Here is a 26,770-nt window from a genome sequence, read left to right as displayed (position 1 = left end):
AACTTTATTCTCCTTACTCTATCCTGCCCCAGCCCCATTACATCTAGTTTATGCTGGACAGCCACCCCTGGAGATGAAGCCTACAGGAGTCACAGCATTAAATAAAATGGACTTTCCCTCCCCCAGCAGCTATCAAGGTCATGAGCTTCTCAGCTAGGTTAGTTTCCATGCCTACTCCCCACGCTGGGAGTCTGCCTGGCTTGATCTTGTGCAAGGCTTCAGCACGATGGACTCCTCAGAGGTCATAGGCTGTTGTGTTCAGAAATTCCCATTTCCTTAAAGCCATTCACCACCTGTGGCTTTTTTATTTTTTCGAGACAGGGTTTCTCTGTGTAGCCCTGGCTGTCCTGGAACTCACTCTGTAGACCAGGCTGGCCTCGAATTCAGAAATCTGCCTGCCTCTGCCTCCCAAGTGCTGGGATTAAAGGCGTGCGCCACCACCACCTAGCTACCTGTGGCTTTTATAACCTTTCTACCCCATCTTCTGTGAAGATCCCACGGCCTGGATGGGAGAAGATTTACACACCCCATTAGGGGATGTGTACTTTTGTACTTGTGTGCTCCCAAGTCTCTGACAAGCTGTGGGTCTCGTGTTAACTGTCATCCAGTGCACCTGTGCATGTCTACCTTCAGAATTTCAGTTGCAGAATTTTATTTTTATGCTAATTAAAAATGAACTCTTAGTATTTGGATACTTTCTGGAAGACCAAATCAGAATACCAAGATTAATAGGAATGTGCTGGAGTGGCATAGAGATACAAGAAGATCTCTGTGAGTTTGAGGCTAGCCTGATCTACATAACAATTCCAGATCACCCAGAATCATACAGTGAGTTCCCATAAATACGTGAATGAACCAACGAACGAACGAACGGAACGGTGAGTCAAGTTGACCAGGACAGTAGTTAGGGCTTGGGTATTAGTGTGGATGCCAAGCATCACAACTTCCTAGGTTTTTCTGTCTTTCTTCTCTGCACAGTGGGACAATTCTACACATCCTGCCTGTTTCACCTGGCTGTTGTAAGGGCTGAATGAGATGGTATATACGTAATTGATTTTTAAGCTCTGCACCGAAGTTCAATAAATGGCATTTGGGGATTATTAGTAAACCGAGTTTTCGGTCATGTTGAAACAGCAGTCTGTCAGATGACAAGAGGTCATGAGGTTAAAAGTAGACATCAAAAAAGCTGAATCATCATTGGAAAAAGGCTTTTATAACAGTATTGCTGTATTTATTGATAGTGCCGTCCAAAGGCCTTTAAAAAGCAATCCCTACCCCCATGTCCTTTCCCTCTCAGTCAGCAGTGGCTGAAGAGACTGTCTCTAAAAGGTTTCTAAATGATGTTGATGTTAAAATATATAGGATCGCCATTTAACAGCCTTTTAAAGAGCAGTCCGTGCACCATCTTTGTTAACAACGAAGGGAGGTAGAGACTGTTTTTTCAAAGGCTTTTAGAGGATGTTAAAAGAATATATAGTGACATCATTTAAAAGCCTTTTAAATAACAGTCCTCCTCCACCCTCCCTCCCAATTGTAATGCCCTTGGCTTTCATTTATTTTGTACTATGAGCTGAAAATGGACAAGCAACAGATTACGGGCTATATAGTAGTGTCTGTGGATGGAGGTGATGCACTGCTTTTAAGAAGGCTGGTGTCCAGAAATAAATCCAACTCTTCAAGAGCAAAGTTCTATGTCTATACAGGAGGGTGCCCACCCACCTGACCACGGAGCCCTTTGTCTCCTCTGCACACTTTCCAGACGAGTTACCATACAACCAGGAGCAGAGCTGCAGCCTAACCAGTCCAACAATCCCTAGGGCACGCATGCAGCCCACACCACTGCCCCTAGTTAATGCTCCACCCATCTAAGGCTAAGGCAGCTCTTAGCTCCTATTCTCTTGCTCTCTTTACCCAGTGACCGCCCACCGACAGGAGGCAGAGGTGCACACTCAGGGCTATTCGTCATACTCACCAATGAGGGAAGGCAGCATGAAGCCTGACAGACACTGGGCTCTGAGATAGGTCAGCTATGATTAACCCTCTCACATAACAACACAGGACACAAGATATGAAATAATTTTACACTTGTTATGTTGGGCCTTCTCTGAAAAGAATCATTTCAAGAACAATATTTAATAGACTATTTCATAACACTTTGATGAAGGCTTTTTTAAAAAATCCCTCAAAGTAAAGCTCCCAAGCACAGAACACTTCAACCTTAGAACTTGATGCCTTTACTTTTTATCCAGTCTTGCACAAAGAATTCACTGTAGTTCTGATTTGCTTAAACCACAGTGAACCATCTCTTACTTTCACACTAAGTTAAATACCTAATACACAGGCTAGCTGCAGCCCACGCCTGTCCGTCGCTGTACCTGCTGCCATGGGTCTTACCAACACTCTACTTTGACATCATTATTCAATTTTGGTATCATTTAACTTTTTGCATATTCTTGTGCCTCAGGTAACTAACAATGTACTAAGCCTGCAAAATACAATCTCTTTGCATGTTTTAGCCTTTTTCCAAAACATAAATAACATATTTCTCTGATGCCTTAAAAGCATAAATGAGCTAGTCATCTAATGAGATAAATTAATGTTTTTGTCAAAAACCTATTGTAATTCTGATGCTGTTGAAATATGTGTTAATAGTTTCTTACACATCACAAAATAGCACCAGAAAGAGGAGAAAATTTGCTCTGAAATTTAAAAAAAATTTTTGAGAAGATCTGATAGAGGCAATGGCTTAATTAGACAGGAGACCATAATAGTAAGGACTCCATCTGAACCTAAAATGGTCAAAGAGGACGTATTACTGTGGCCTTTAATGGCCTCTAAGAAATTCAAGCTGTCTCTAGAAGGTGGGACACTAGAAAGGCTAAGAATTTCATCTTTTTCCTACATCTCCAAGAAGAACAGAACCATGCTGATTTTTTAGTTTAGGTCAGTGTGACCTATTTTGGATCCCTGAAGGTCCAAGGACAACAAGAAGTCTGTGGGGGCCAGAGCGATGCCTCAGCAGCTAACAGTACTTGATGTTTTTGCAGGAGACATGTGTTAGGTTCCTCACACCCATGTGGTGGCTCACCACCACCACCACCACAACCACGACCAGGACCAGGACCACCACTAACTCCATTTCCAGGGACTCTAATGTCCTCTGCAGGCACTGCACACATATAGTACACATATATTCAGGCAAAACACATAAAATAAAATCAAAAGGACAGTATTTTTGCATTGCTTTAAACCATCTGTGGAAATACCTCTCATTAGTAAGAAAACTATGTGTCTGAAACCTTCCACTGTACATTCTTGTGTCATGAAGTCTAGTGAAGGGTGTGGCACAAATGACTGCAGCAAGCTCTCCAGGGTGGGGTGCTGCAAGACCTGGGAGGCACAGGCTCACCCCTGCAGTGCTGACTTCAGTAGTGGCATCTACAGCAACCCCCAGGACTCTCAGCCTGGGTATGTTTACCAAGGGATGGTTTTAAAAGGATCCTCACCCTAGCAGCTAGCTTTTCATTTGAATAAATACCATGATTGACTGTGATCTTTCTGTGGTTCACTGACAGACACTGGGAACAAATACAGGGATGGCCTGCCTCAACATCACGGCATCTTAAGCCCCTTCAGGGGTGGCAGGTCCGAGTCTTCCTGGCAAGGAATGAGTGAAACTGGGACCCTCTTAGATTAGTATTAGCAGCAGTAATAAGCACTGGTAAGCTACAGAACAGAGAGGTGTGTTTCTGTGGGAAAAGAAGGAAAAGGAGATTAGTTACCCTGAAGAAACTTCTGGAAAAGACAACTAACTGTGCTAGAGACATCTTTTTCTGAAACAAAAGCAAAACATAGGTCTGATGTTTAGCTGGGCGGCAGTGGCGCATGCCTTTAACCCCAGCACTTGGGAGGCAGAGGCAGGCAGAGCTCTGAGTACAAGGCCAGCCTGATCTACGGAGTGAGTTCCAGGACAGCCAGGGATACACAGAGAAACACTGCCTTGAGAAAAACAAAGCAAAAAAACCCCACCACTAATAAATAAAAGTCTTTTGTTTAAGAAGGGAAAGATGATGTGAGCCTCTGAATGCAGGTTCTAACATCCTGCGGCTGGCTCTGTGTCAAACCTCCTGTGTCCGTCACACACTACACCTCTAGGAATGAGCAACACAGGGGCCTGTGAGTGCTTAGGCAGAAAGTCTAAGTGGAGTCACCATCACCTGATATGCAACAAATGGTGCTGAGAAAGCCCACCAACTTAGGTCTGTGTCGATCTGGCAGAAACCTGTGTGGGCAGAATGGCAAATGTGCCCTGGTAGAAGCTTCACACACATAAACGATGTTAGAAAAGTTATCTGCTCTAGCCGAGCTTCTACTACAAATACAAACAGTCTGGTGTTTTCCCTGTACATTGGGCAGCGCTGGCCCTTCCCCTTGCAGACCCTTCTTATCTCTGCAGCTCCACTCCACTCTACCCACCCCCACACCCCCAGCTCACGTGATTTCTACTTCCCTAGCGTGTAAGGCATGCCTGGAGACCGAAGCTGGGCTTCCTTACTCCCACAACATAAGATAGCAACATTCAGAAAGCAGACCACCATCGTGACCTTTATTTCTTGAGCCGGGGTCTCACTATGCTGCCCAGGCGAGGCCTTGAACTCACTATCCTCTGGTCTTAGCCTCCTGTGTACTCGGGGTTTCTGCACCTAGTTTCTAAGCACATCTATTAATACAATCAATCAACTTTGAGAAAGAAAACTTTCGTCAAGAAACCATGATCGCAAAAGTTTTATTTGAAAGCAAAAGAGAATTCACTCCAGACAAAAAAAGCCAATCTGCAAAGACTAAAGAGAGCATCAAGCTACACACTGTACTCTGTCCAAGCGGTCCTTAGCAAACTGGAAGCAAGTTCCCTGTGTAACGCCTGCTCAGGGCAACACACCGCCTCTGACCTAACAGTCCTCTGGCTGAGGGCTCTGAAGGAAGACAGAGGCTTCAGTCGCATATCTATAAAAGCAGACCCATAGCAACCACGTGGCTCAGTCTGAGAACATACACAAGCTCACTGGAGACGAGGGGAAAGCGGCCTACACCAGGATTCCCGTGCGCCCATTTATCAAACACTGATGAGCTGAGAACAGTTTCTAGATATGTCTCGTTCTTCAAAGAATCAGTTAACAGGACATGTTTTCTAGGGGGAACCTGATATGCCAGATGCTAAGCTCTGATAGATCTTTTTTTTTTTTTTCATAGTATAGAATAGAGTTTATTCAGGGGAGAGGGAGGGGAGGAGAGAGAGGGAGGGAGGAAGGGAGGGAGGGAGGGAGGGAGGGAGGGAAGGGGAGGGGAAGGGAAGGGAGGGGAGAAGAATAGAGGCTAGCCATGACCACTTGGGGTGGGGGATGGGGAGAGAGGAGAGAGGGGCAAGAGGACAGAGTGGGAGCAGGAAGGCAAGAGCACTCTGACAGACCTTTTAAACTGCTTACCTGCTGCCTATTTAAACTGGACAATTCAGACTTGGTGGATAGTGCTAACTACAGGTTCTAGAAAAGGGGGAAATTTACAACCCCCCCCATTCTCTTTCTCCCTCCCTCCCAACAATCTGCAGGTTCTGAGTCAAATGAAGCTAAGTTGTAGGTGGCTGCTGCGCATCTCACTCATCCGAGAACAATGCTTCAGCCCTTGGGGCAACGTTTGGAAGCAAAAGGATGGTGACCGCAATAGTCATCCCTGGCACAACCCAATGCCTTAATGCAAGTTCACACGCTGGGCCACTACTCTGAACAGCACAGCCCACAGAGACCTTCGAGAGCTTCAAACTGCGCATCCCCACCCAGCTCCAGCGTGGTGTTCTTAGGACGAGCACCCACCTTCACAGACCCCTCTGCACCCTGAGGAAATAACAATCCACTTCCTAACCTTGACTTCACAGCCCACCCCCCTTCTTCCCACCTCCTTCCTTCCTCTTTTTTTTTCTTCTTTCCAAACAAGTGACAAAGAACATGGAAGCTGATTGAAGGGGTCCATTACATATCAACTTAAAGAAAGGCAAAGTGATTGATGGAACCCGCAGTCACCTTCAGTACTGCCTACGGCACCTGTATCCTTTTTGTCAAATGACCTGAAAATCCTGCTGACAGTTCAACATTCGGCACAAGGATATGCGGGTTGGGGCGACAGTTCCCAGTATTTTTATTTGCAAAGTCTGGGGGGGGGGGCAGAATTTGAAAGTAAAAGTTAAATTATCTATTTTGTGAAGCTTTATGCTTTCTTCTACACAGCCCCTGATATCTACCGGATGGCTCTGTAGAAGGCTAGCCTTGGTGAGCAGACGGACTGCACAGCAGCAGCAGGGGGGCAGCCCAAATTTGCATACCATCACCCTTTGCTGTCATTAGAATCAACACTTAACTCAGCAGGTCTTCTCTGTCAAGGCTGGACCAACTACAGTGAATTCTACTGCTAGAAGAGGCTTGTACGGTTCTCATTTTCCCCCTTTGGGGTGGCCTATCTAAAAAAGCAGTTAGCCAAAACAGAAAAGGGAAAACAGAATCCTAAGAACATTAGCACTCTCTCTAACTCCTTACCCATTGTTTCCCAGTAGGCTTTGAGAGTCAACAGAGAAGCAAGCAACCACAAAAGTGCCTACACTAACAACTCCTGATGTTCCCTTCTAGGGGTGAAGTCAGCCACATACGATGTAACTCATAACGCTGCTGGCAACACTGGCACGTGCATGGAGAGCCAGCCAAGGCTCTACGGAAGCCCGGGCTCTGTGTGTGGACACAGCACCGTTTCCTCTGGGCATTTATTACCTGTTAAAAACCAATCTTTTGGTGAGTGGCAGTTCAGGGTTTTTGAGAGCAAGCTGCAATATTTCTTCAGGTCTGCAGAGTCATAATTAAAGCTGAACTGAGCGGAATTGGAGAGGGAAGGTCAGCGAGGTGCCGTATGAGAGATGAGGCTGGGCTGATGGGCACCAAATGAACAAATTATGATGGGCCCCACTCAATGTGATGAGGTCAAATGCTTGTTTCTACCCACTGACAGTTCAATTTCCCTGAAATGTCTCCCGGTTCTCTATGAGCTAATTATGAATGAAAAGTTATCAACTGCCCACGTCGAAAGGGGCTTAAATACTATTTTGTGGAGTTCTTAATGTCAAAATATTGTTCAAAACAGCATGCTGTACCATTCCACATACAATCCTTGGGTTAATCTAAATACCAGGGTAACACTATCAATTTTCCTCAGGTTTCCCACAATGTACATACATATGGAGCAAATTCTCCAGCGCTTGTCAGCATAACAACAAATAAAAAGATCATCTCTCAAGTAAACCTGTACCATGTCCTCCACAGGCAGCAGTAGCTCCTAGTTTTGTATATCACAGATGACACAATGGACAAGTAACGGTGTCTCCTTTCCCAGGAAGCATCTTACTAGACTGTAGGCTTCTAGGCACCAAGGCTCAGATTTGCTCCAGAATGAGATTTACTGCATGGAAAGCTCAAATGCAACGGACAAAACGTAAGCCTCTGGGAGTCATGGTCCACGGTCTGTATTTATGATATTCTTTATACCTTTAAGGCTTAAGCTTAAGTGTCTATAATTTCTTTTTGCAATCTTGGAGAGGTGAATAACTATATAACAGAATTTAGGAGTCAAACATTAATTACAATGTATGTAGCTTTAATTGTAATAGCATAAAAATAGCTATGGTATAAAGATGGTAACATACACTGAGGTCCTACTATGTGCCAACTACTGTATAAGGTTTCCATAAAAGGATATGTATCATAATAAGTAATTTTCTAGCAAGTTAGAGCATATGAAAGCATATAAAAGCTTAGATTAGTTCCCCAAGGTTAAAGATGTGTCATACAGAAATAGAGTAAAATAATCTAGATAAAATATAGCATTGAGCTTGAGTCTTAAGAACAACTATAAAAGATGCAAATATGATATAATTGAAAATTATGTTGTATGTCAGTTTTCAACTCAACATTAGATGAAAGGGAGTTTTAAGGTGGCTTTCATAAGGAAAATAGGTCTAAAGTATAATAAGAAGTACTTGGCAGAGCAGCAGGCAGAGAGAATCAATTATAACTCCACAGAGACCACTGCACATCAAGAAAAGGGTGGCCACAGCTATGGAGAACGCTCTACCATCTAAAAACATATTTAAATATAGCCTCACACTCTTTGGCAACTTAGAAATAAGAAACTCCTAGTGTTAACCTTTGTTCCCACTATTGTCAGAATACACTTAGGTACACAGTGTCAGTTTATATGATTCCTTCAGACGCACCACTTCATATATTTGTGTTCAGTGTGATCACAGTTCAATTCCTTCATTAAGGGTCCCTCGTCTGGCAGCTGATTTTTTTCTAATTCTTACTGTAATTGCATTGTTCTGATCTTGTATCATAAAGGCAGCTGCTTGCCTATCATTTGTACTTTCCTCGTTAATCCTGACTCAGTGAATTAACCTCTAATTACAGCCGTTAAAATTGAAATGAGCCTCTTGTCTGGCTGGGGCTGCCCCCTTTCAGTGCAAGACTCTGATGGAAAATTTTAGGGTCAATGACTATGTCCTATGTCATGTCTGATAGGTGCTGAAGATGTGAGGAGGTAAATGTTACCTTAGAAAGATGTGCTCTCAATTTGCAAGAGCTCTCTGCTGACAGGAAAATAAACTCAAAATTTGTTTCTAAATTCTCAGTTCCTCAGGATGTACTTTTAACCAAATTAGGAGTGCACGTGAGGACAGCAGAACATGGGGTACACAAAGATGCACTCAGCCAAGTAAGTTCCAACAGTAACTAACTAACTCTCTCTCTCTCTCTCTCTCTCTCTCGATTTTATGGTCTGAAACAGTACATGTTAAGTAACAAAAGGAATATGTCAATGAGTATTATTTTCTTTAAAATTTGACATTTATTTCTTTTGCATGTGTATCTGTGTGTGCACATGAACATTCTATGATACGTGCATGTAGGTCTAAAGACAACTTGAGGGAGTTGGTTCTCTCCTTCCACTGTGCGAGTTCTAGTGGCTGAACTTAGACTGCCAGGCGGGATGGCAAGCGCTTCTGCTGAGCCACCACAGCAGCGCAGCATCCTCCCACTTTCTAGACATGTACTTAGTGACACGGTAACTCTGAAAGAAGAGCTAAGCTCATCGACTTAAGCCTGCCTGATGACTACCTTCTGGGCTAAGCACCGGGCTGAAAAGGTCATGGCACAGCCTCTGTCCCATCTTCTAGGGACTCAGGCAACTTTCCTTCCTATGATATTTGGTGAAGTCATTGGAAATATTCTTATTTAATGCATAAAGACTTCCAAAACTTTAGAGCTGAAAAGGATCTGAAAAACAATTGTTGCAGCTCCATGATTCCACAGACGTTCTGAATTTATTTTAACACTGATTATGGGTTTAGATTTATTAACTGCTGCACCAGTTCATAATTTTATCAAATGCCATGTGAACTTACATATTTAAAACTGCATTAGGGAAAATTTCACATGAACACATGAACACATTAGAGAGGCTAATGTAATAACAGTGAGATACTCCTCCCTAACTTTCAATGTTGTCCATTTAGCACCAAGAGAGTAAGTAGGCTTACATGCATGAGACCCTGGGTTGGACGCCTCACCACAACAGGGAGGGACAAGACACATACCATATGTGTTATCATCTGCCTAATCCAATAGCTTATTTTACTTCTGAGGCAATTAACAAATTTTGACATAATTTTATGAACAAAGTTGGTTTGTATCTCTTACAAAAAAGTCTAAAGAAACCCTAAAATACTATGTTTCACACCTAAAACTAGACCCTACTTCCTTCATTTCCCCTCCAATCACTCCGTGTTCACATTCCCCTGACCATTTATGCATCCCCGCGCAGAAGGCTGCGCACACTGCATGCGGCTCCCTTCATCTCGTCTGCATTTCTGCACACTTGCTCCAACTGTGTCCACACACCCGTCTGCAGTGCTTGCTTGTCTGAGCCAAGTGTGATGCAGGACTTCAGTGCTTCTTTCACATTCTGGGGAGGTATTTATAAACCCAGTAATGTAAAACAGCTGCAAACTTAGAGAAATAACCCTGATTGATAGGCTTATAAAAGATGTATGTAATTACATTCCTGAATGGTTTGAATAACAGTGTGTCTGATCTATTCCAAGATAAGTGGTTTTTACTTTTCTCCGATATTAGGGTCATATACCGTACTTATCTATTTTTACTTCATGCTCTCTTGTCTCTGGTAATAAATTAATTTTGTAGTGTTAGTTGGGAATGTACCTATAGCTGAATTCATTTTATCTTCCTTGGAAAGGAAACAAAGTCTTTATGAAATAATAACATTTTTCAGGCTCTCACATTCAAAGATTTAACACTATTAAATAGATAGCTTTATTTATTTATTTATTTATTTAACCATGTCATGTGTTAGGAAACAAATTTGGCATGCTTTTAAAGAGAACAGTGGTAACAGAAGTTAATCTAACTGATATAAAAGTATTTAATATGTGACTGGGCAATGCCCAGTGACCTATGATATTAAAAGCTAGGAGAATAAGACTTCTTTACTGCAAATGGCAAAATTCAACGGAAGCAGCAAGACCTGAAGGGTTACAGCTGACAGCTACACAAAGTATGGTTGGTTTTGAAAATAGAGAATAAATCTACCAGAAAGGAACATCCCCTAAGAGCAATCACATTTTAAAGTACCTCCCACTTCCTACAATCGTGCACATCGGCTACCGAGTAAAGACAACACCATTATCTTAGGAAAGTGGCACTGGCTGAGCAGTGGCTCGTCTCAGCTCTGGCAATGATGACCTAAGGCCAAGCAACAACAACAGCACACAGAGGACAGAAGGAGAAAGGCCCATGGCTTTCCTTATTGCCAGCCCTCCAGCCAGTCTTTGAGGTGTGTGTGCCCTTGTGCTCTGTGTTCACTAGTAACTGCAACTAGCATCTCAGTGGACTAACTGGGAAGCTCTACTGTCACCTGCTTGTGGGCTCTCTCTCTCTACACACACACACACACACACACACACACACACACACACACACACACACACACACAGATATATATATATATCTGTGTATCTGTTGGTCTCTCTGTCTGTCTCTGTCTCTCTCAGGGAGTACATGTGCATCTGGGTGACCCAAACAGATTACTAACAACTAATCAACTCGGACAAGTTGAACTCTGACCTTTACCCATAACAATGTAATTTTTTTAGATAAAAAGACTTAAATTGTTATGTGTGTTTTATGTGTGTTTAAACTAATTAAAAAAATTTACAAAAATAGCTGTAACTCAAAATCATTTATAAACTTTTCCTTTTTAAAAAGCACACTTCTTTACAATCTAGAAAAAGAAAAGAATGGCCTCTGGCAACAGTAGGGCCTCTAAGCAGAACAGGGAAAAACACCAGGCCATAGTATGGCATAACTTCAAGTTTAATTTCAAAATTAAACCAGTTTTCACCAAGAAGAGAACTGAATAAAAGAACAAGACAAGACGTGGCTAGGCAATGGAAGCACAAAATACTGTCAAACTTTAATTAAAAAATGTTTTCAATTTAAGCAGACCCAGGCCAGTGATTTTTCATTATTTTTACCACAGTTCCATGACTACTGACATTTTCATCAGAACAAATAAAGGGTTTCCCCCAAATTTAAAATGACAAAATTATTTTAAAATTTAACTCGTAATTTCTCTTCTAAACTCAAAGGAATTTGATCTTAGCTGGACCTGTCTCTTTGCTTGGGGCTGAAATATACCTTCACTTTAAAAACCAAGTTTGAATGGACTTCTGAGAGTGCTTCGACCATGTCAGAAAGCAACCTTGTCACAGACAAGTGACCATCTTCAGGAATGGCACTGTGTACCACAGTAGCCATGCTTACTAAATACAGTCACTCAGGAGGCCTCCCACAACCATCTGCCTGCTCTTACAGAGCAACCCACGGGAAGCCTGCCTCTCTAGTGGTATTAAAGGAGTGGGACACATGTTCATAGAAATTTGAGGGACAGAGCAGGGGGTGGGGTGGGGGAGCAGGAAATGGAGGGGAGGAGGGAAGGAAAAAATGAGAATCTCTAAGATGAAAACTCGACTCTGGATACTGAAACCCTAAAGCAACCTCAACCACGGGTCTCATTATCCCACACGATTATCCAATAACTGCAAAGGCTGCTTCAACAGATTTCAGAGAGAGTGGATTCAATCCTTCCCCTCACCCATGGCTTGCTCTTTCTTTCATATGAGTTTTAAATCAACCGAATGACCTCCATACTAAAGCAAGTCTGATGGAGGCTCTTCTCTATTACTGAGTTTTTACAATAGAACACGGTCAAGACCTCCCTTCATCATGGAGACTGCTAATCTCATTAGATGTCATTTTCCTATAGTAAAAAGTCATAAGCCCATCTAGTAGCTAAATTTCTATATTTCTTGCTACAACTAATGTCAAAAACTAACTTTAGAAGCTCTTTCTGTGTGTGAATGGGATGGGGTGCCCGGCCCCCCATTTTGTTTGCTCAAATCCAAGTGTTACCTATGGTTTCCTTTTTCATACTCTCCAGTGTCAGTCCTTAGATCACAGGTTAGATGAACAGACCCTGGTTTGATGCTGGTACTTCCATTATTTGCACCAGGGCATCATGGGAGGATGGAATAAGGATTGCCACATTTGAAGAAGGCAAATGAAGAGAAGGTTGCAAAAAATTAGACTTCCATTGTATGTTTGAGAGCAAAAGTAGCTCAGACATGTCAACTTCAAGCTGAGATAAGAGTTGAAAGCACAGCAGGGATATAAGGCTCGGAGAATGTCGATATTGTTTAGAATATGAGGAAACAACAAATGATGGCCATCACAGCTATAGAACTCCTATGAGTAAGACTATGCTAGACTTGGAGGCACTTGATTTGGGACAAAGCTTCTTTTTTCACACGCCGCTGTAGACACAGTGATGGCAGGAGTCTTACCTACTCTGCTCAAATACAAGTCTCTAGCCTGAATAAATACCTGAGCCAACAAAACTGGGGTGACAAGGTCTTGACCTCCCACTGCATCCCAGGAAAGATCAGCTCCTGAGAGGCCACCTCTAAATGTTGGGATCACCCTAGTTATACCAGGAACTGCTACATGCAGCCCCTTGGGTCCACAGATGCCCATCACCGACCGTTGTGAGTCGTGAAAGGCACCTAACAGCTTACATTAAGAGGTAGTCTGGGGTGGGGATGAGTTTTGGGGCACTCTGCAGCAACCTGACGTTGAGGGAGCAGGGAGGGCTGTAGATGAAACACAGTAGCAATTCAAGCCTGCCACACAAAGCAGCCTCAGTAAAAACTCTGAAACAATGAAGTTCAGTGAACTTCCCTGCTCAACAATGTCACCCAGGGTTCGGGATCCACACTATGTGACTCACTCTTCGGCTGAAATAATACCTTAACCCAATGTATAGTACTCTCCCTAGGTCTGTGAGTTTTAATGAATTACTAAACCTGAGGGAAATGCTCTTGGGCAGTTTAGATACTACAGAAGGAACTTACCCATTTGACCCTCATTTTGGCCAATTCCAAAAATACTATTTTAACAAATTAGCAAGAACATAGCCATCAGCTCCGCTGATTCCTTCCAGGACAGTCTTGGATTGCAATACACTTTACTTCCACTCTATACTGACCAACTTTCTTAATGAGCCTTACTTCACTCTTACTCCCGCTAGGAGACAGCGATCCTTGTAGGCCATGCCTGTTTTATTTATGGTCAAATAGCCAGATCTTCTCAACTGTATAGCACAGCTGTGTCAGGTGCATAAAAAATGCACTGAATGAGTCATGTTCATGGTGACATCACTGATAAGATAAACTAGAAAGTCTCTAAAATGTCTTTTTAAAGAAACTGTGTGGTGTGTATGTGCTCATGTGTGTGTGTGCATATACGTGCACGTAGAGGCAGGAGGCTCTGGGTATCCTCTGTGGGATCCTCTTGCCTCGGCCTCTCTGGTGCTGGGCTTATAAGCATACGCTGCTGTGGCTGGCGCTTATGTGAGATGTGGAGATGCCAACCTAGGTCTTTACACTGGCGAGGCGAATGCTCGACTGAGCCATCTTCCTACCCTAGAGGGCTAACTCTACCTGCTGTCTTTATAATGAAATGATGGGATCCAGACATAGAAAGCCATCTAAGTAACAGAGGTTGGAGCTTCACTACACAATTCTACAAGTACTAAATTTCTCATGATATTTTTCTTATAGACAAGCAATCCCTCTTTTTCATTTTCTTCATTCCCACAAGAAGCCAAATATGCAAAACTCTACTTCATCTGTGTTGTCGGAACCTAACGTAAACTTGATTATTTAGCAGTGAGCAAGCGGTCAGACCCATTAGATTAAGGTGTTTGTCACTGACAAACACTGCCATGTGTTTCCTTAGGAGCCATCTACTGGCCAGGCCCAAGCTGTCCCATACAAGGCTGAACAACAAGCGCTGGGCTTCCAATCCTGTCAGACTGCAACCCCAGGCTCTGGGCTCACAGTGCTGTCGATTTTGTCCTCCCTCCTCACTGTGTGATCCAGGACAGCCTTAATTCTGTGATCTTCCTGTCTCCGAATCCCATTTAACCAGCACACACAGGCCTGCATAAGACTTTTCTTTAGAAAAATCTTTTGGTGTGAAAAATTGTTCTTTGGGTTTCTGTGTATATATTTGGTTAATTACAAGAAACAAAACTTATCAGATACAAGGAAACATTCTACTGGAATAAATTTTAAAGAACGGCTATGAATAGCACAGCCATACATATACTAAAGAAATGGCTGATTTTACTGCTTCACAACTGACTTTTAGGTTTATATGAGCACAGAACACCAGAGTTAGAAACAAACAATGACATCTGTCCTACCATCACCATTGGAGAACCAAGACACCAAATGACAGCCTTAGTTACAGTCAACTAACTAACTGTGGTAATCCAGACAAGCTGTACTGGAAACATCCCAGTCTTTCATAAATGCCCTCTCCACATTTGCTTTAAAAGTACTGTTCTGGACAATGTATGATTACAGCTTGTTCTGGCTAGTTTTGGGTGTCAACTTGACACAGCTGGAGTTCTCACAGAGAAAGGAGCTTCAGTTGGGGAAATGCCTCCATGAGATCCAGCTGTAAAGCATTTTCTCAATTAGTGATCAAGGGGGAAAGGCCCCCTTGTGGGTGGTGCCATCTCTGGGCTGGTAGTCTTGGGTTTATAAGAGAGCAGGCTGAGCAAGCCAGGGGAAGCAAGCCAGTAAAGAACATCCCTCCATGGCCTCTGCATCAGCTCCTGCTTCCTGACCTGCTTGAGTTCCAGTCCTAACTTCCTGAACAGCGGTTTGGAGGTTTAAGCTGAATAAACGCTTTCCTCTCCAAATGCTTCTTGGTTGTGATGTTTGTGCAGGAATAGAAACCCTGACTAAGACACAGCTTGATTAAATTAAAATATAAAAATACAAAAAACAAAAATCCATAATCCTATAATTCAGAAAAATCAAGTTTTTAGTCTTTTATTTTTCCTGTTTTACAAATACCATTGTATAATTTTGTAAAACTGAGATCTATATATATTAAATTTCTGTCCCTTCACACTTGAACATATTTTGTAGATTATAAAATTGTTCTTAAGTAGGTTTTGCCATATTTTATTTAACCATTAACTATCCTGTCATTAGACAAGGAGGTTTACAAGCATGCATCTAAACCTCCGAATTTCTTCTTATTCTCCCAGAAGTGGGCTTACTGAGTGTAAGTAGAAGCATTCTGGTGATTCTGTTATGGGCAGCCATGACATCCAGAAGAATAAGCTTAATAGCAGCAGACACTGGATTTTTGCTAATGCCAAGCAAAATGGCCCTTTAAATTTACATTTATTCATTAATATGACTACTGCACATTTCCATCCATCATCATCTGCACTTCCTCTTAAATTTATAATCCATTTTTATCATCTGTCTACTTACAAACTGGCTTGCTAGAGTCTGATACACACAGAGAAAAGCATGTTTTAGGTGCACAGCTGGTTGGTGATTTTCCCCCTAAATGGAATACGCCCACACAAGAAAATTTTACTTTGTGTAGGGACAGTCGATGGGCCCAGAGTGAAATCATGTAACAATGCATTTGTGTGTTTGTGATGACTTCTGAGGTGAGTCTGTATGCATCTTACTCCATATCCCCGTTGGTAAGAGGCACATGATTGTCTAAACACTACCTCAACGTGGCAAAGAAGCCCTGTATATTATAGACATAAGACAGCAAAAAAATATCCACATGATAATTAGATGTAACTAGAAAGCAGAAGTAAGACGAGAAGATAAAGGTTGGTTAAAGTTAAAAATCATTATAAAATTAAAAGGTCTGTCTGAATCCAACTTCTGTTAGAAGAGGCACTACTGAAGACTGAAAATTCTTTATCAATTATTTGATTTTTTTTTCATTAAAAAGATCATTTGTATCGTATGGACATACGTGTTACATGGAAATCACTTACGTTGATGACTGATGAAGAAGTTGACAAGTTTAGACCTTCAAGATCAGCTATCAAGCTTGGAGAAAGGGCTGGTGTAGGAAGGGCAACTGGGGTGGATACTGGGTTAACTGGAAGAAAAGGCCCAAATAAGTAAGTGTGCATGAAAACTTAATTCATATTATTAAAAGCAGCATTCTATTTTGTTAGTAAATCTAATTTAATTACTTTGATTAATGAACGTATGACAATTCTATTTAAGGCCCTGATTTAGTAATGCTATTCTCAAGTCACAGCAGTGATTATTAGCCTGAGCTTTGAGCACAAGGCAAACCTTCACAATTCAAGGAATAAATAACTTGAGTAAGAGGTAATTTGTTTTTTTTTGTTGTTTTTTGTTTGTTTGTTTTTGTTTTTTAGATTTTTTTAATGGCTAACCCTTATCACCCAGAACTTCACTAAAAGAAAATAGTAAGACAGTAAGACACATTTTCCACTCTAACATAAACAATAATGTAAAGAGATTTTTCCAGCTAGCTCAGAAGTTTTTGTTTGTTTGTTTGTTTTGGATTTTTGGGGGGGGGTTGGTTTTTATCGAGACGGGGTTTCTCTATATCATCCTGGCTGTCCTGGAACTCACTTTGTAGACCAGGCTGGCCTCGAACTCAAATCCATCTGCCTCTGCCTCCCAAGTGCTGGGATTAAAGGCATGCGCCACCACAAGGCTGCTTCACTCATTTCTTTAGTTTCCATTCTAAGCATAATTAGGATAATTAGGTCCATCCCTATTTATCCACTCACTGCCACAAAGCTATGTGTGGCAGCTGCCATGCAACCACAAAAGAAATCTGTGTCTTGAAAATCTGTTCAAAATAAAAACCCAATTCTATGATTTGACAAGCATTCCTAAGAAGCTTGCCTACAGGACACCTTTCTTTTCCACAGGTTTATGAGCCAAACCCTGACAACTGTACTTCTCATGCAACAGTTTGCACTTTAATGGTTTGGGTCCTATTAGCCTATGAATATTTTGCCTTACTGGCTTTAGTTTTTAGTACTGTCTCAACTGTTGAACTGAAAAGAAAACCAGGATGCAGAAAAGGGTTAGCTTCCGACAACTTCTCTCTCCAAAGCAACGCTGTAAAGTACACTTTACTTAAGGTGACGTCACTTTTCAGATTCTCTCCTTTTAGTCTTACGGGATCCTGGGAATGATGCAGGAAAAGTACTAGTTCATAAAGTTAACAATGAAATGTTTCTTTTTCAAGATAAGGTCTTTGTTATGTTACTTGAAGAGAAAAAAAAAGGCAAAACCCCTTTAAAAATAAAATGACATGACAGTTTTTAAGTGATGATGCCAAGAAAGAAAATCTTTAAAGGAAATCTCAACTCAACAAACAGCACACACAGTAGAAAAGCAGAGATGGGACTGGGTGTCTATGGCACTAAAGTCCTTGGTTTCCCCACTGTCTTTATATTTAGCACAGCTGCAGCATTGTTAATACAATCCTTAGATTCCCATGAATTTCCCTACAAAACACTGGAGTATGTGTGTGTGTGTATGTGTGTGTGTGTGTGTGTGTGTGTGTGTGTGTGTGGTGCTGACATACAAGCTGCAGGGACTCGGTTTCCCCTGTGGTCAGCTGGAAGAGTGCTGGGCTCACAGGTGTGCTAAGGCACCCAGCCTTATGAGGTTTGGAGGTTTCACCCCTTCCTCATGTGGAACGGCAAGTACCCTCTGAGTCACCTCTCCAACCCCATATTTTAAGACTTTCAATAAAACATTCTTTTCTTTGCTAAAGTATGTATGACAAAGATTTATACAATTATTCTTCTGATTAAAACTCTGGTTCAAAATTAAATGCAGCAGCAGTCCACGAGGCCCAGCCTGTGGCTACCCAGCTTGTCCCCAGTGACTAGCTGCCTCACTTGCTGCTGTCACCATTATCCCTTACCAACACTTGCCATGTACAAGGTGCAGATGTAAATGCCTTCACAGGCAGCCATTCACTCACCCCCAGAACAGTACTGAATTCTGTAGACCCAACAATGACAGCAGAGGCTGTGATGGTTATGTTAGTTATCAGTGTGAGTGGATCTAGAGTCAATTAACAGATAAGCTGCTGAGTGTGCCTCAGAGGGACTTTCTTCATCAGTATGACAGCAGTTTCTGGTGGCAGGTCAGATGAAAAGATCTGCAGAGAACAAGCTCCTGCTTCTACCCTGCTTGCCTTCACACTGTGCTGGCAAGTCCATCTACCCTATTTGCATTACTGCTGCAGCTTCTGCTGCCACCACCACTCCTCATTGAGTCCAGCTTCTTAGGCGTCTGAGAAGAACCAAAGACCAGTGCTCTGGGAATCCTCCAGACCGTCAGTGACAGACTGGGACTCCCAAGGCACTAGCCTTCTTGACTGAGCAGCCACCAGACTCTAAGCCTCTCCAGCGTCAAGGCAACCACGGGGGGAGGGGGGGGGTGTTGGGGGGGGGGGGAGAGGCTACCTAGAGCTCATCATTCAGCCAGTCGAATAATAAGCCCCTTTCAACATGCATTCATTGTACTGGTTCTGTTACTGGAGAGGACACTAAATAATTCAGAGGTCAAATAAACTCACCAGTGTAACACAGCTAAGAAGCAAAACAAAACTGAGATCAAGCTCTGCTGTTTAGGCGTAGTGGCATGCACCTATTATAATGTTAACACCCTGGAGGCAGAGTCAGGTATTTCTGTAAGTTTGAGGGTGACCTGGTCTAAATAGAAAGTTCCAAGTCAGCCAGGGCTACACAGTGAGACTATCTCAAAAAACAGAAGACAAACTCTCCAAGTCTCCATTGTCCTCTTTGCCACCTCACTGTATCTCCTCACCTACATACTGCCGACAGTGTGATCGTGGACTTTGCCACCTCACTGAATCTCCTCACCCACACACCGCAGTACGGCTTAGGATGCTGTCCTAGTGGCTATCTGGAAAGGCTCCAGAGCTACTTGAACTCGGCTTTATGACCGTCCCATTTAGATAATTTCGTATGGCAGACTAAAAGATATTCCAGTTTCCAGAAAGATAACGCCCCCCTCTACCCCGGCCCAAGGCAGAAAGTATATTGCTTTCTCAGAGTCCACAGACTGACTGACGGTCACTATCTTGACGTGGATAGTTTTTCTGACACCCATATAGTCAAATAACTTCATAATCTAGAAGAATTGTCCAAGAGTTAACATCATTTTCTTTTACCATTTTATGAATGGTTGAAATAGAAAAACGAACTCATGAAACTGGTTAAAGGCATGCTGGGCTGACGCCCGTGTTCACAGCAGCACCCTCAACTGCTGCGTCGGCTGGGTTTGTAACTGAAGCAGTCTGTCGCTGGACCTTCCTGGGTGAGCCACTGGAGACTCCTGCTCCACGCCCTGCTCAGCCCAGCTTACCCTCCCGACTCTGCTCTCCTGTCTCCCTCTGCTTTGTTCACACTGAAGGATGGACTGCATCCCATGACGCTACGTGCGCATCGTTGCCCGCCTCTCATTTCACTCACAGAATGGCATTCTCAATGCTGGCCGTTAGGTCTGAACATGAACTTTCCCAGGCCTCAAAGGTTAGAGGCGTGGTCCCCAGTCATGGTGTCCCTTTGGGAAATGCTGCATGATTATTTCGGTAATGAGTCTTTAGCTATAGGATGCAGGACCCTGGAGGATGCCTCTGGCCTCTACCCAGATGCCATGATGTGGACAGCCACCCCCACACATTGATGCTTCACTTTTGCCTTGGGCCCAAGGTAAGGGAAATGGTGGGCCATGGACTGAATCCATGAGCAAAATACATCTTTCACCGTTTAAACTGTTTCTCCCAGGCCAAATCAAGGAAAAGCAAAAATAACTTCTCTGTTGGCTCTCAGTACTCTGAGTTTCTTGTATCAATGTATTTATTTAGGTCTTCAGCATGTAAGGATTAACTAAAGCTGGGCAGTCGTAGCACATGCCTTTAATCCCAGCACTTGGGAGGCAGAGGCAGGTGGATTTCTGAGTTTGAGGCCAGCCTGGTCTACAGAGTGAGTTCCAGGACAGCCGGGCTATAAAGAGAAACCCTGTCTCGAAAAACCAAAAAAAAAAAAAAAAAAAAAAAAAAAAAACAAACCTGTATCACAACAAATACCCAGTAAGTTTCTCTGAATGAAGAAGTGGACAAACAGAGCACTTGTTTGCGGCTCCTGCTATGCACTGCTCAGTGCCTCTCCTGAAAGCTTAGCCTACCTCTCAAGAGACCAGGGCATCAGGCTGCTGTGGAGCCCTTCCAGCGGGCAATCCAGAAGCTGCAGAGGGTGGAGCCAGCACCCCATGCTTGGTTTAAGCTCTGCTCAGACCACGCTTCTCCCAAAGGCATCCCCAGCTTTGCCCCTCCCTATTCTTATGTAACTTGCACCACACTTATGCCACACTCATGGAAAAGTGCATGTGGATGTGTTTGCTCAGGTAGAGACACCTTTGGCTAGAGTTTAGATCCTAGAAGAGGATTAGGGAATTCTCCTAATGTGTTAAGGCACCCAGCAAAGTTCTTTGAACTTAGTAGACACTCCATCTATAGACATAACTGAAATAACTTTTTAACAAGTATTTATGGTATCACGTCTGACAAAGAATGTTGAAAAACTTTAACTGTGTGGGTACTAGCAACAAAGAGAAATATTTCCTATATCAAGTTGCTGAGTTTTAAAAACAAGTTGAGATAAAAATCTCCTTCCTAAAAATTCCTTCCTTCCTTGTCTTTAAGAAACAAGTTGAGGCAGCCAGATTTCTGAGTTCGAGACCAGCCTGGTCTACAGAGTGAGTTCTGGATCAGCCAGGGCTACGCAGAGAAACCTTGTCTCAAAAAAAAAACAAAAAGCAAAACCCAACAACAACAACAACAAACAAGTTGAGGAACCTTTTTCTCTTTGTATAAAAATATACATTTAAAGATGATTATACTCTAGCAGTTCCTCTGAAAATGCTATTGCCACTGTTCTCGTGCTCTGAACACATTATTATTGACTGGTTTTTTTTTCTTTCTTTTTTTTTATTAGGTATTTTCCTCGTTTACATTTCCAATGCTATCCCAAAAATCCCCCATACCCACTCCCCCAATCCCCTACCCACCCGCTCCCCCTTTTTGGCCCTGGTGTTCCCCTGTACTGGGGCATATAAAGTTTGCAAGTCCAAAGGGCCTCTCTTTCCAGTGGTGGCTGACTAGGCCATCTTTTGATACATATGCAGCTAGAGACAAGAGCTCTGGGGTACTGGTTAGTTCATATTGTTGTTCCACCTATAGGGTTGCAGTTCCCTTTAGCTCCTTGGGTACTTTCTCTAGCTCCTCCATTGGGGGCCGTGTGACCCATCTAATAGCTGACTGTGAGCATCCACTTCTGTGTTTGCTAGGCCCTGGCATAGTCTCACAAGAGACAGATATATCTGGGTCCTTTCAGCAAAATCTTGCTAGTGTATGCAATGGTGTCAGCGTTTGGAAGCTGATTATGGGATGGATCCCTGGATATGGCAATTACTAGATGGTCCATCCTTTCGTCACAGCTCCAAATTTTGTCTCTTTAACTCCTTCCATGGGTGTTTTGTTCCCAGTTCTAAGAAGGGGCAAAGTGTCCACACTTTGGTCTTTGTTCTTCTTGAGTTTCATGAGTTTAGCAAATTGTATCTTATATCTAGGATATCCTAAGTTTCTGGGCTAATATCCACTTATCAGTGAGTACATATTGTGCGAGTTCCTTTGTGATTGGGTTACCTCACTCAGGATGATGCCCTCCAGGTCCATCCATTTGCTTAGGAATTTCATAAATTCATTCTTTTTAATAGCTGAGTAGTACTCCATTGTGTAAATGTACCACATTTTCTGTATCCATTCCTCTGTTGAGGGGCATCTGGGTTCTTTTCCAACTTCTGGCTATTATAAATAAGGCTGCTATGAACATAGTGGAGCATGTGTCCTTCTTACCAGTTGGGGCATCTTCTGGATAAATGCCCAGGAGAGGTATTGCGGGATCCTCCGGTAGTACTATGTCCAATTTTCTGAGGAACCGCCAGACTGATTTCCAGAGTGGTTGTACAAGCTTGCAATCCCACCAACAATGGAGGAGTGTTCCTCTTTCTCCACATCCTCGCCAGCATCTGCTGTCACCTGAATTTTTGATCTTAGCCATACTGACTGGTGTGAAGTGGAATCTCAGGGTTGTTTTGATTTGCATTTCCCTGATGATTAAGGATGTTGAACATTTTTTCAGGTGCTTCTCTGCCATTCGGTATTCCTCAGTGAGAATTCTTTGTTCAGCTCTGAGCCCCATTTTTTAATGGGGTTATTTGATTATTGACTGGTTTTTAAGAATTATTTATTTTTATTTCATGTGCATTGGTGTTGTGCCTACATGTATCTGTGTGAGGGCGTCAGATCTTGGACTTACAGAGAGTTGTAAGCTGCCAAGTGGGTACTGGGAATTGAATCCAGGTCGTCCGGAAGAGCAGTCAGTGCTCTTAACCACTGAGCCATCTCTCCAGCCCATGACTGATTGGCTTTTTTTGAGACAGGGTTTCTCTGTGTAGCCCTGGCTGTCCCGGACCTCACTCTGTAGACCAGGCTGGCCTCAAACTTGCAGAAAGTCACCTGCCTCTGCCTCCCAAGTGTTGGGATTAAAGGCCTGCCCCACCATGTCTGGCTATGTCTTTATGTACAGCATTACAATGAACTTGTATTGTTCCTAAGTGTCCCAAGGAGCTGCTACGTCTCTGAAAATGAACTAATGGAGGTCTGAGAGTTGGTGACATCAGAGCTTAGAGGTAGTGCTTGCCACCAGAAGGTGGAGGGCAGCGCTGTCAGCAGCAGCAGGTCACTGGGCAGAGGACCCTGTGGGTGTGCTTGAGCCAAGTAGCAGTGGCTTCACATGTGGGCAAGAGGCATAATCATCTGTGGAAGGAGCCTCACTATAATCTAATGCAGCACCAGGATAGCAAGCGAATGGGTTTAATACAAGGAAGGGAGAGATGTGACTTTGTGTTTACTGGTAGGATAAATTTCCAAAAAGAAGGACCAGGCTAAGGGACACACATGTCCAGTTTGACAGAACTGAGATGACTCCTAAAGGCTGTGTCTGTCTGTGTTCCTATGGAAGGTACCCGCAGTGCGAGCACATGCAGCTCTGTCACCCGGCCCTTACTGACTCTGGATGCTGGTAAACTGAAATCTTGGCTAGGATGGACAACGTGATCTGGATTTGCTTCTGAGTTTCAGAAACAGCGTATGTCAGCTGTAAAGCAATGGCTTTTGCTGCGGTACTGTCACATCACCCTCACTCACCCACCCCACAGCCCTCCTATAGTCCTCTGTCTACTGTCATGATCTCCCCAGCCCTAGATGCCACATGAGACAAAACACGCAATGCGTGTTTTTGATTCTACCTTACCTAACGGGACATCTTCTTCCATCAATGCAGTATACATACTGCATCTACTTCAACTAACCATAGAGCACCTATGATACCAAACCTTATCATCGTTGCTAATGTGGTCAAATGTGTTCTATTTCTCTAGAGTCTTTTTCTATATTATACACTTTGGATCTTCTCTCTTAAGAATCTGCTATGGCTATCACAATAGACGATATAAATAAATAGCATGGATCTATGAATAAATGAGGTAACCCCAAACAACTTACAATCTACATAAGAGAAGTACTGAAAATGAGACCTTTGAACATTCAAGAGATCTTATATACAGTTCCTCTCCTACTACAGAGTCTACCTAGCAACAAAGTTCAAGGCACTGCCCAGCTCCACCCCACTGAATGATGTCAGAGCTGTAACTGTGTAACTATGTATACTTGTAACCATGTAAAGTTGTGGGCATCTGAATCCTTAGACCCATATTTGCTTGAATGAAGACTTTCTGCTGTTAAAACACTGACGGAAAAGCCAAGCTGGCCAGTCAAGGCTTTGAAGCCACTGTGGCTAGCCTTCCTTTCTGCTACTCTCCTAGTTTCCTCCGGCTTCCTTAGGCACCTGTGTGAATCCCCACAGCCGGGATCTCACAGTGTGGAATGATGGGAGGCAGGACCATTACTTGATGTTTTACTAAAGTAGAACCAACAGGTCTGCTGTTCTCATGTGACACAGAGCTGACATGCTCAACCAGGGAAAGGCACTGGCTGGAAAATTCCCACCTTTCCTGATATATCTTTACAACAGATGCTTCTACTTGGGAAACCTACGCGAGAAGCGCTATAAGAACACAGAACCCAGAACATCACTACAGAGCCAGGGCATCCCAGAACTTACAGTCGTCCAGATCTAGAAGGAAAACATCTTTGGAGGGAGGATGTCTTTCTTGCTGGGGTTTTCTTTCTTTTGCCTGTAAGACATTGAAATCTCACTTCAGATCCTGTCTAAAGAAAACCTTAAAGTCTTCTTACCACCACCAAACAAGCTTGGTTTTCATTCTTAGTTTTAGAAACAAAAACACAATTGAAACTTCTGTACAGTGATAGAATCACCTTCCTGAATCAAAGTTTGTATTAGCATTCTGCATTTCTTCCTCGGCACACATACTGTTACTTATGTTTAAATACTTTGTATTTAAAGGATATTTAGACCTTTTAAAAGAAAATTTAAATGTAATAATAATGATTTTACAACCTGACAACTTTTATTTGCTACAAAAACAAAACAAAACACCACAAATGAGGTTCTCAGTAGAAGGCAAATAAGGATTCTTCGAGATAACTGCTAGACAGGTTTAGTTAAGGAAAAGGAATACTCAAACAATCCTACATGGACAGAGCTGACATCCTCAGGCCTGCAAGAGGCCGGACTCTTTCTCAGATGTCAGTCTGTGAGAGGCACTGTACTACATACGAGGTATTCCTCTACGAGGTTGTGTCAGAGGTCAGCACCAACAGTACCCTTGACAACGGCCTCTTTACTGTAGAAAATAACTCATTTACTTTCATAGCATTTTATAAAGAGTAAATATTTAAAACATACCAACTGAAAATCAGGGCTTCTTCCATGACAAGTTGGCCCATTCACCATGAGCATTCCTTCCCATGGCAGTGAATATAAAGCCTTAACTAAGCTTACCCATCTTAATGAAAATAGTATAACTGCATTAGGGAAAGGCACAGTTTGTACAGTGCTTGTTGTAAAAATATAAGGAATTAGGTCCCCACACCCACGACGGAGCCATGTATAACTCCAGTGTATGCTGAGAAGGTAGAAACAGGAGGATTTCTGGGGATTGCCAGCTAGCCACTGCAGCTTAATTATGTTCCAGTGTAAGATGGAAAGCAACTGAGAAAGACACTGGATGCTGCCCTCTGGCTTCTCCACACATAACAGGTGAATGGACACCCACACCACATGCAACCACACGCAGGCACACTTCCCATCCCCAACCCCTGGCACACAGTTAATAATAGTTAAGGAGCACAGTAAACAAAAAAGGTCAACAGAGAGTAGTGCATTAAACCGATACATCTGTATCAACTTCGCTTGATCTGTTTGTGTTTTCTTTTAGATAAATTCTCAAATCCAAACTAACAATTTTACTTCTTTTTGTTTATTCATTTATCAAATTCTGTGCTCAGCAATGGAAATCATCACCTAGACAAAGTCCTTACAAGAGAAACTTAAGCTTATTAGTAGCATAAAGTATGTGTCACTGAAGCAAAAGGTCTGCTTGAGTGCTGGTGCACTTAAAATAGCTCGCACATAACCAGCATTACATAACCATATGCTTGGGTGTGGGGTGGGGGAGGGTGGGTAGAGAGATGGCTCAGTGAACTGATGGCACAGAGGGCCTGAGTTCAGTTCCTAGCACACACATCAACAGCTCACAACCACCCGGAATTCCAGCTCTGGGAGATCCTTCACCATCTTCTGGCTCCTGTGGCACTGATTGCATGTGTGCATGCGTGCGTGCACACACACACACACACACACACACACACACACACACACACACGCACGCACGCACGCACGCACGCGCACACACACACACACACACACACACACTCACGGACGCGCGCGCGCACACAAGCACACTTTTAGAAAGGCACCTGGGAAATAAGGTTTTCACGTGATTAAAGTTCTGCTTGTATTCTCCTTTACGCCTACATTCAGAGAATTGTTCAAGGATTAGAGAAGAATGCACAGTAAAAAAAAGTGTAACTAAAAAGAAAGAAAATGAGCACGTCCTTTCCTCCCAGCCACTGAA

General features: G+C 42.9%; 1 protein-coding gene across 4 annotated transcripts in view; it reads right to left on the bottom strand.

The window, feature by feature from the left end:
- Ap3b1 (adaptor-related protein complex 3, beta 1 subunit) overlaps positions 1–26,770 on the bottom strand; it is a 207,357-nt gene that overhangs the window by 47,741 nt on the left and 132,846 nt on the right. For 2 of the 4 annotated variants that reach the window (NM_009680.3, XM_006517523.4), the window contains exons 21-22: positions 24,835–24,907; positions 16,552–16,658 (exon numbers count right to left, since the gene is read on the bottom strand). In NM_009680.3, the coding sequence (NP_033810.2) occupies positions 16,552–16,658; positions 24,835–24,907 (180 nt within the window). The remainder of the gene's footprint in view (positions 1–16,551; positions 16,659–24,834; positions 24,908–26,770) is intronic. The other 2 variants (XR_001780749.1, XR_382728.3) reach the window with 1 other exon arrangement.

Source organism: Mus musculus, chromosome 13 (genome assembly GCF_000001635.26).
Source record: "Mus musculus strain C57BL/6J chromosome 13, GRCm38.p6 C57BL/6J".
In the NCBI taxonomy this organism is placed as follows: Eukaryota; Metazoa; Chordata; class Mammalia; order Rodentia; family Muridae; genus Mus; species Mus musculus.
Note: the sequence above shows the minus strand (reverse complement) of the source record. Positions and strands in the feature narration are given on the sequence as shown.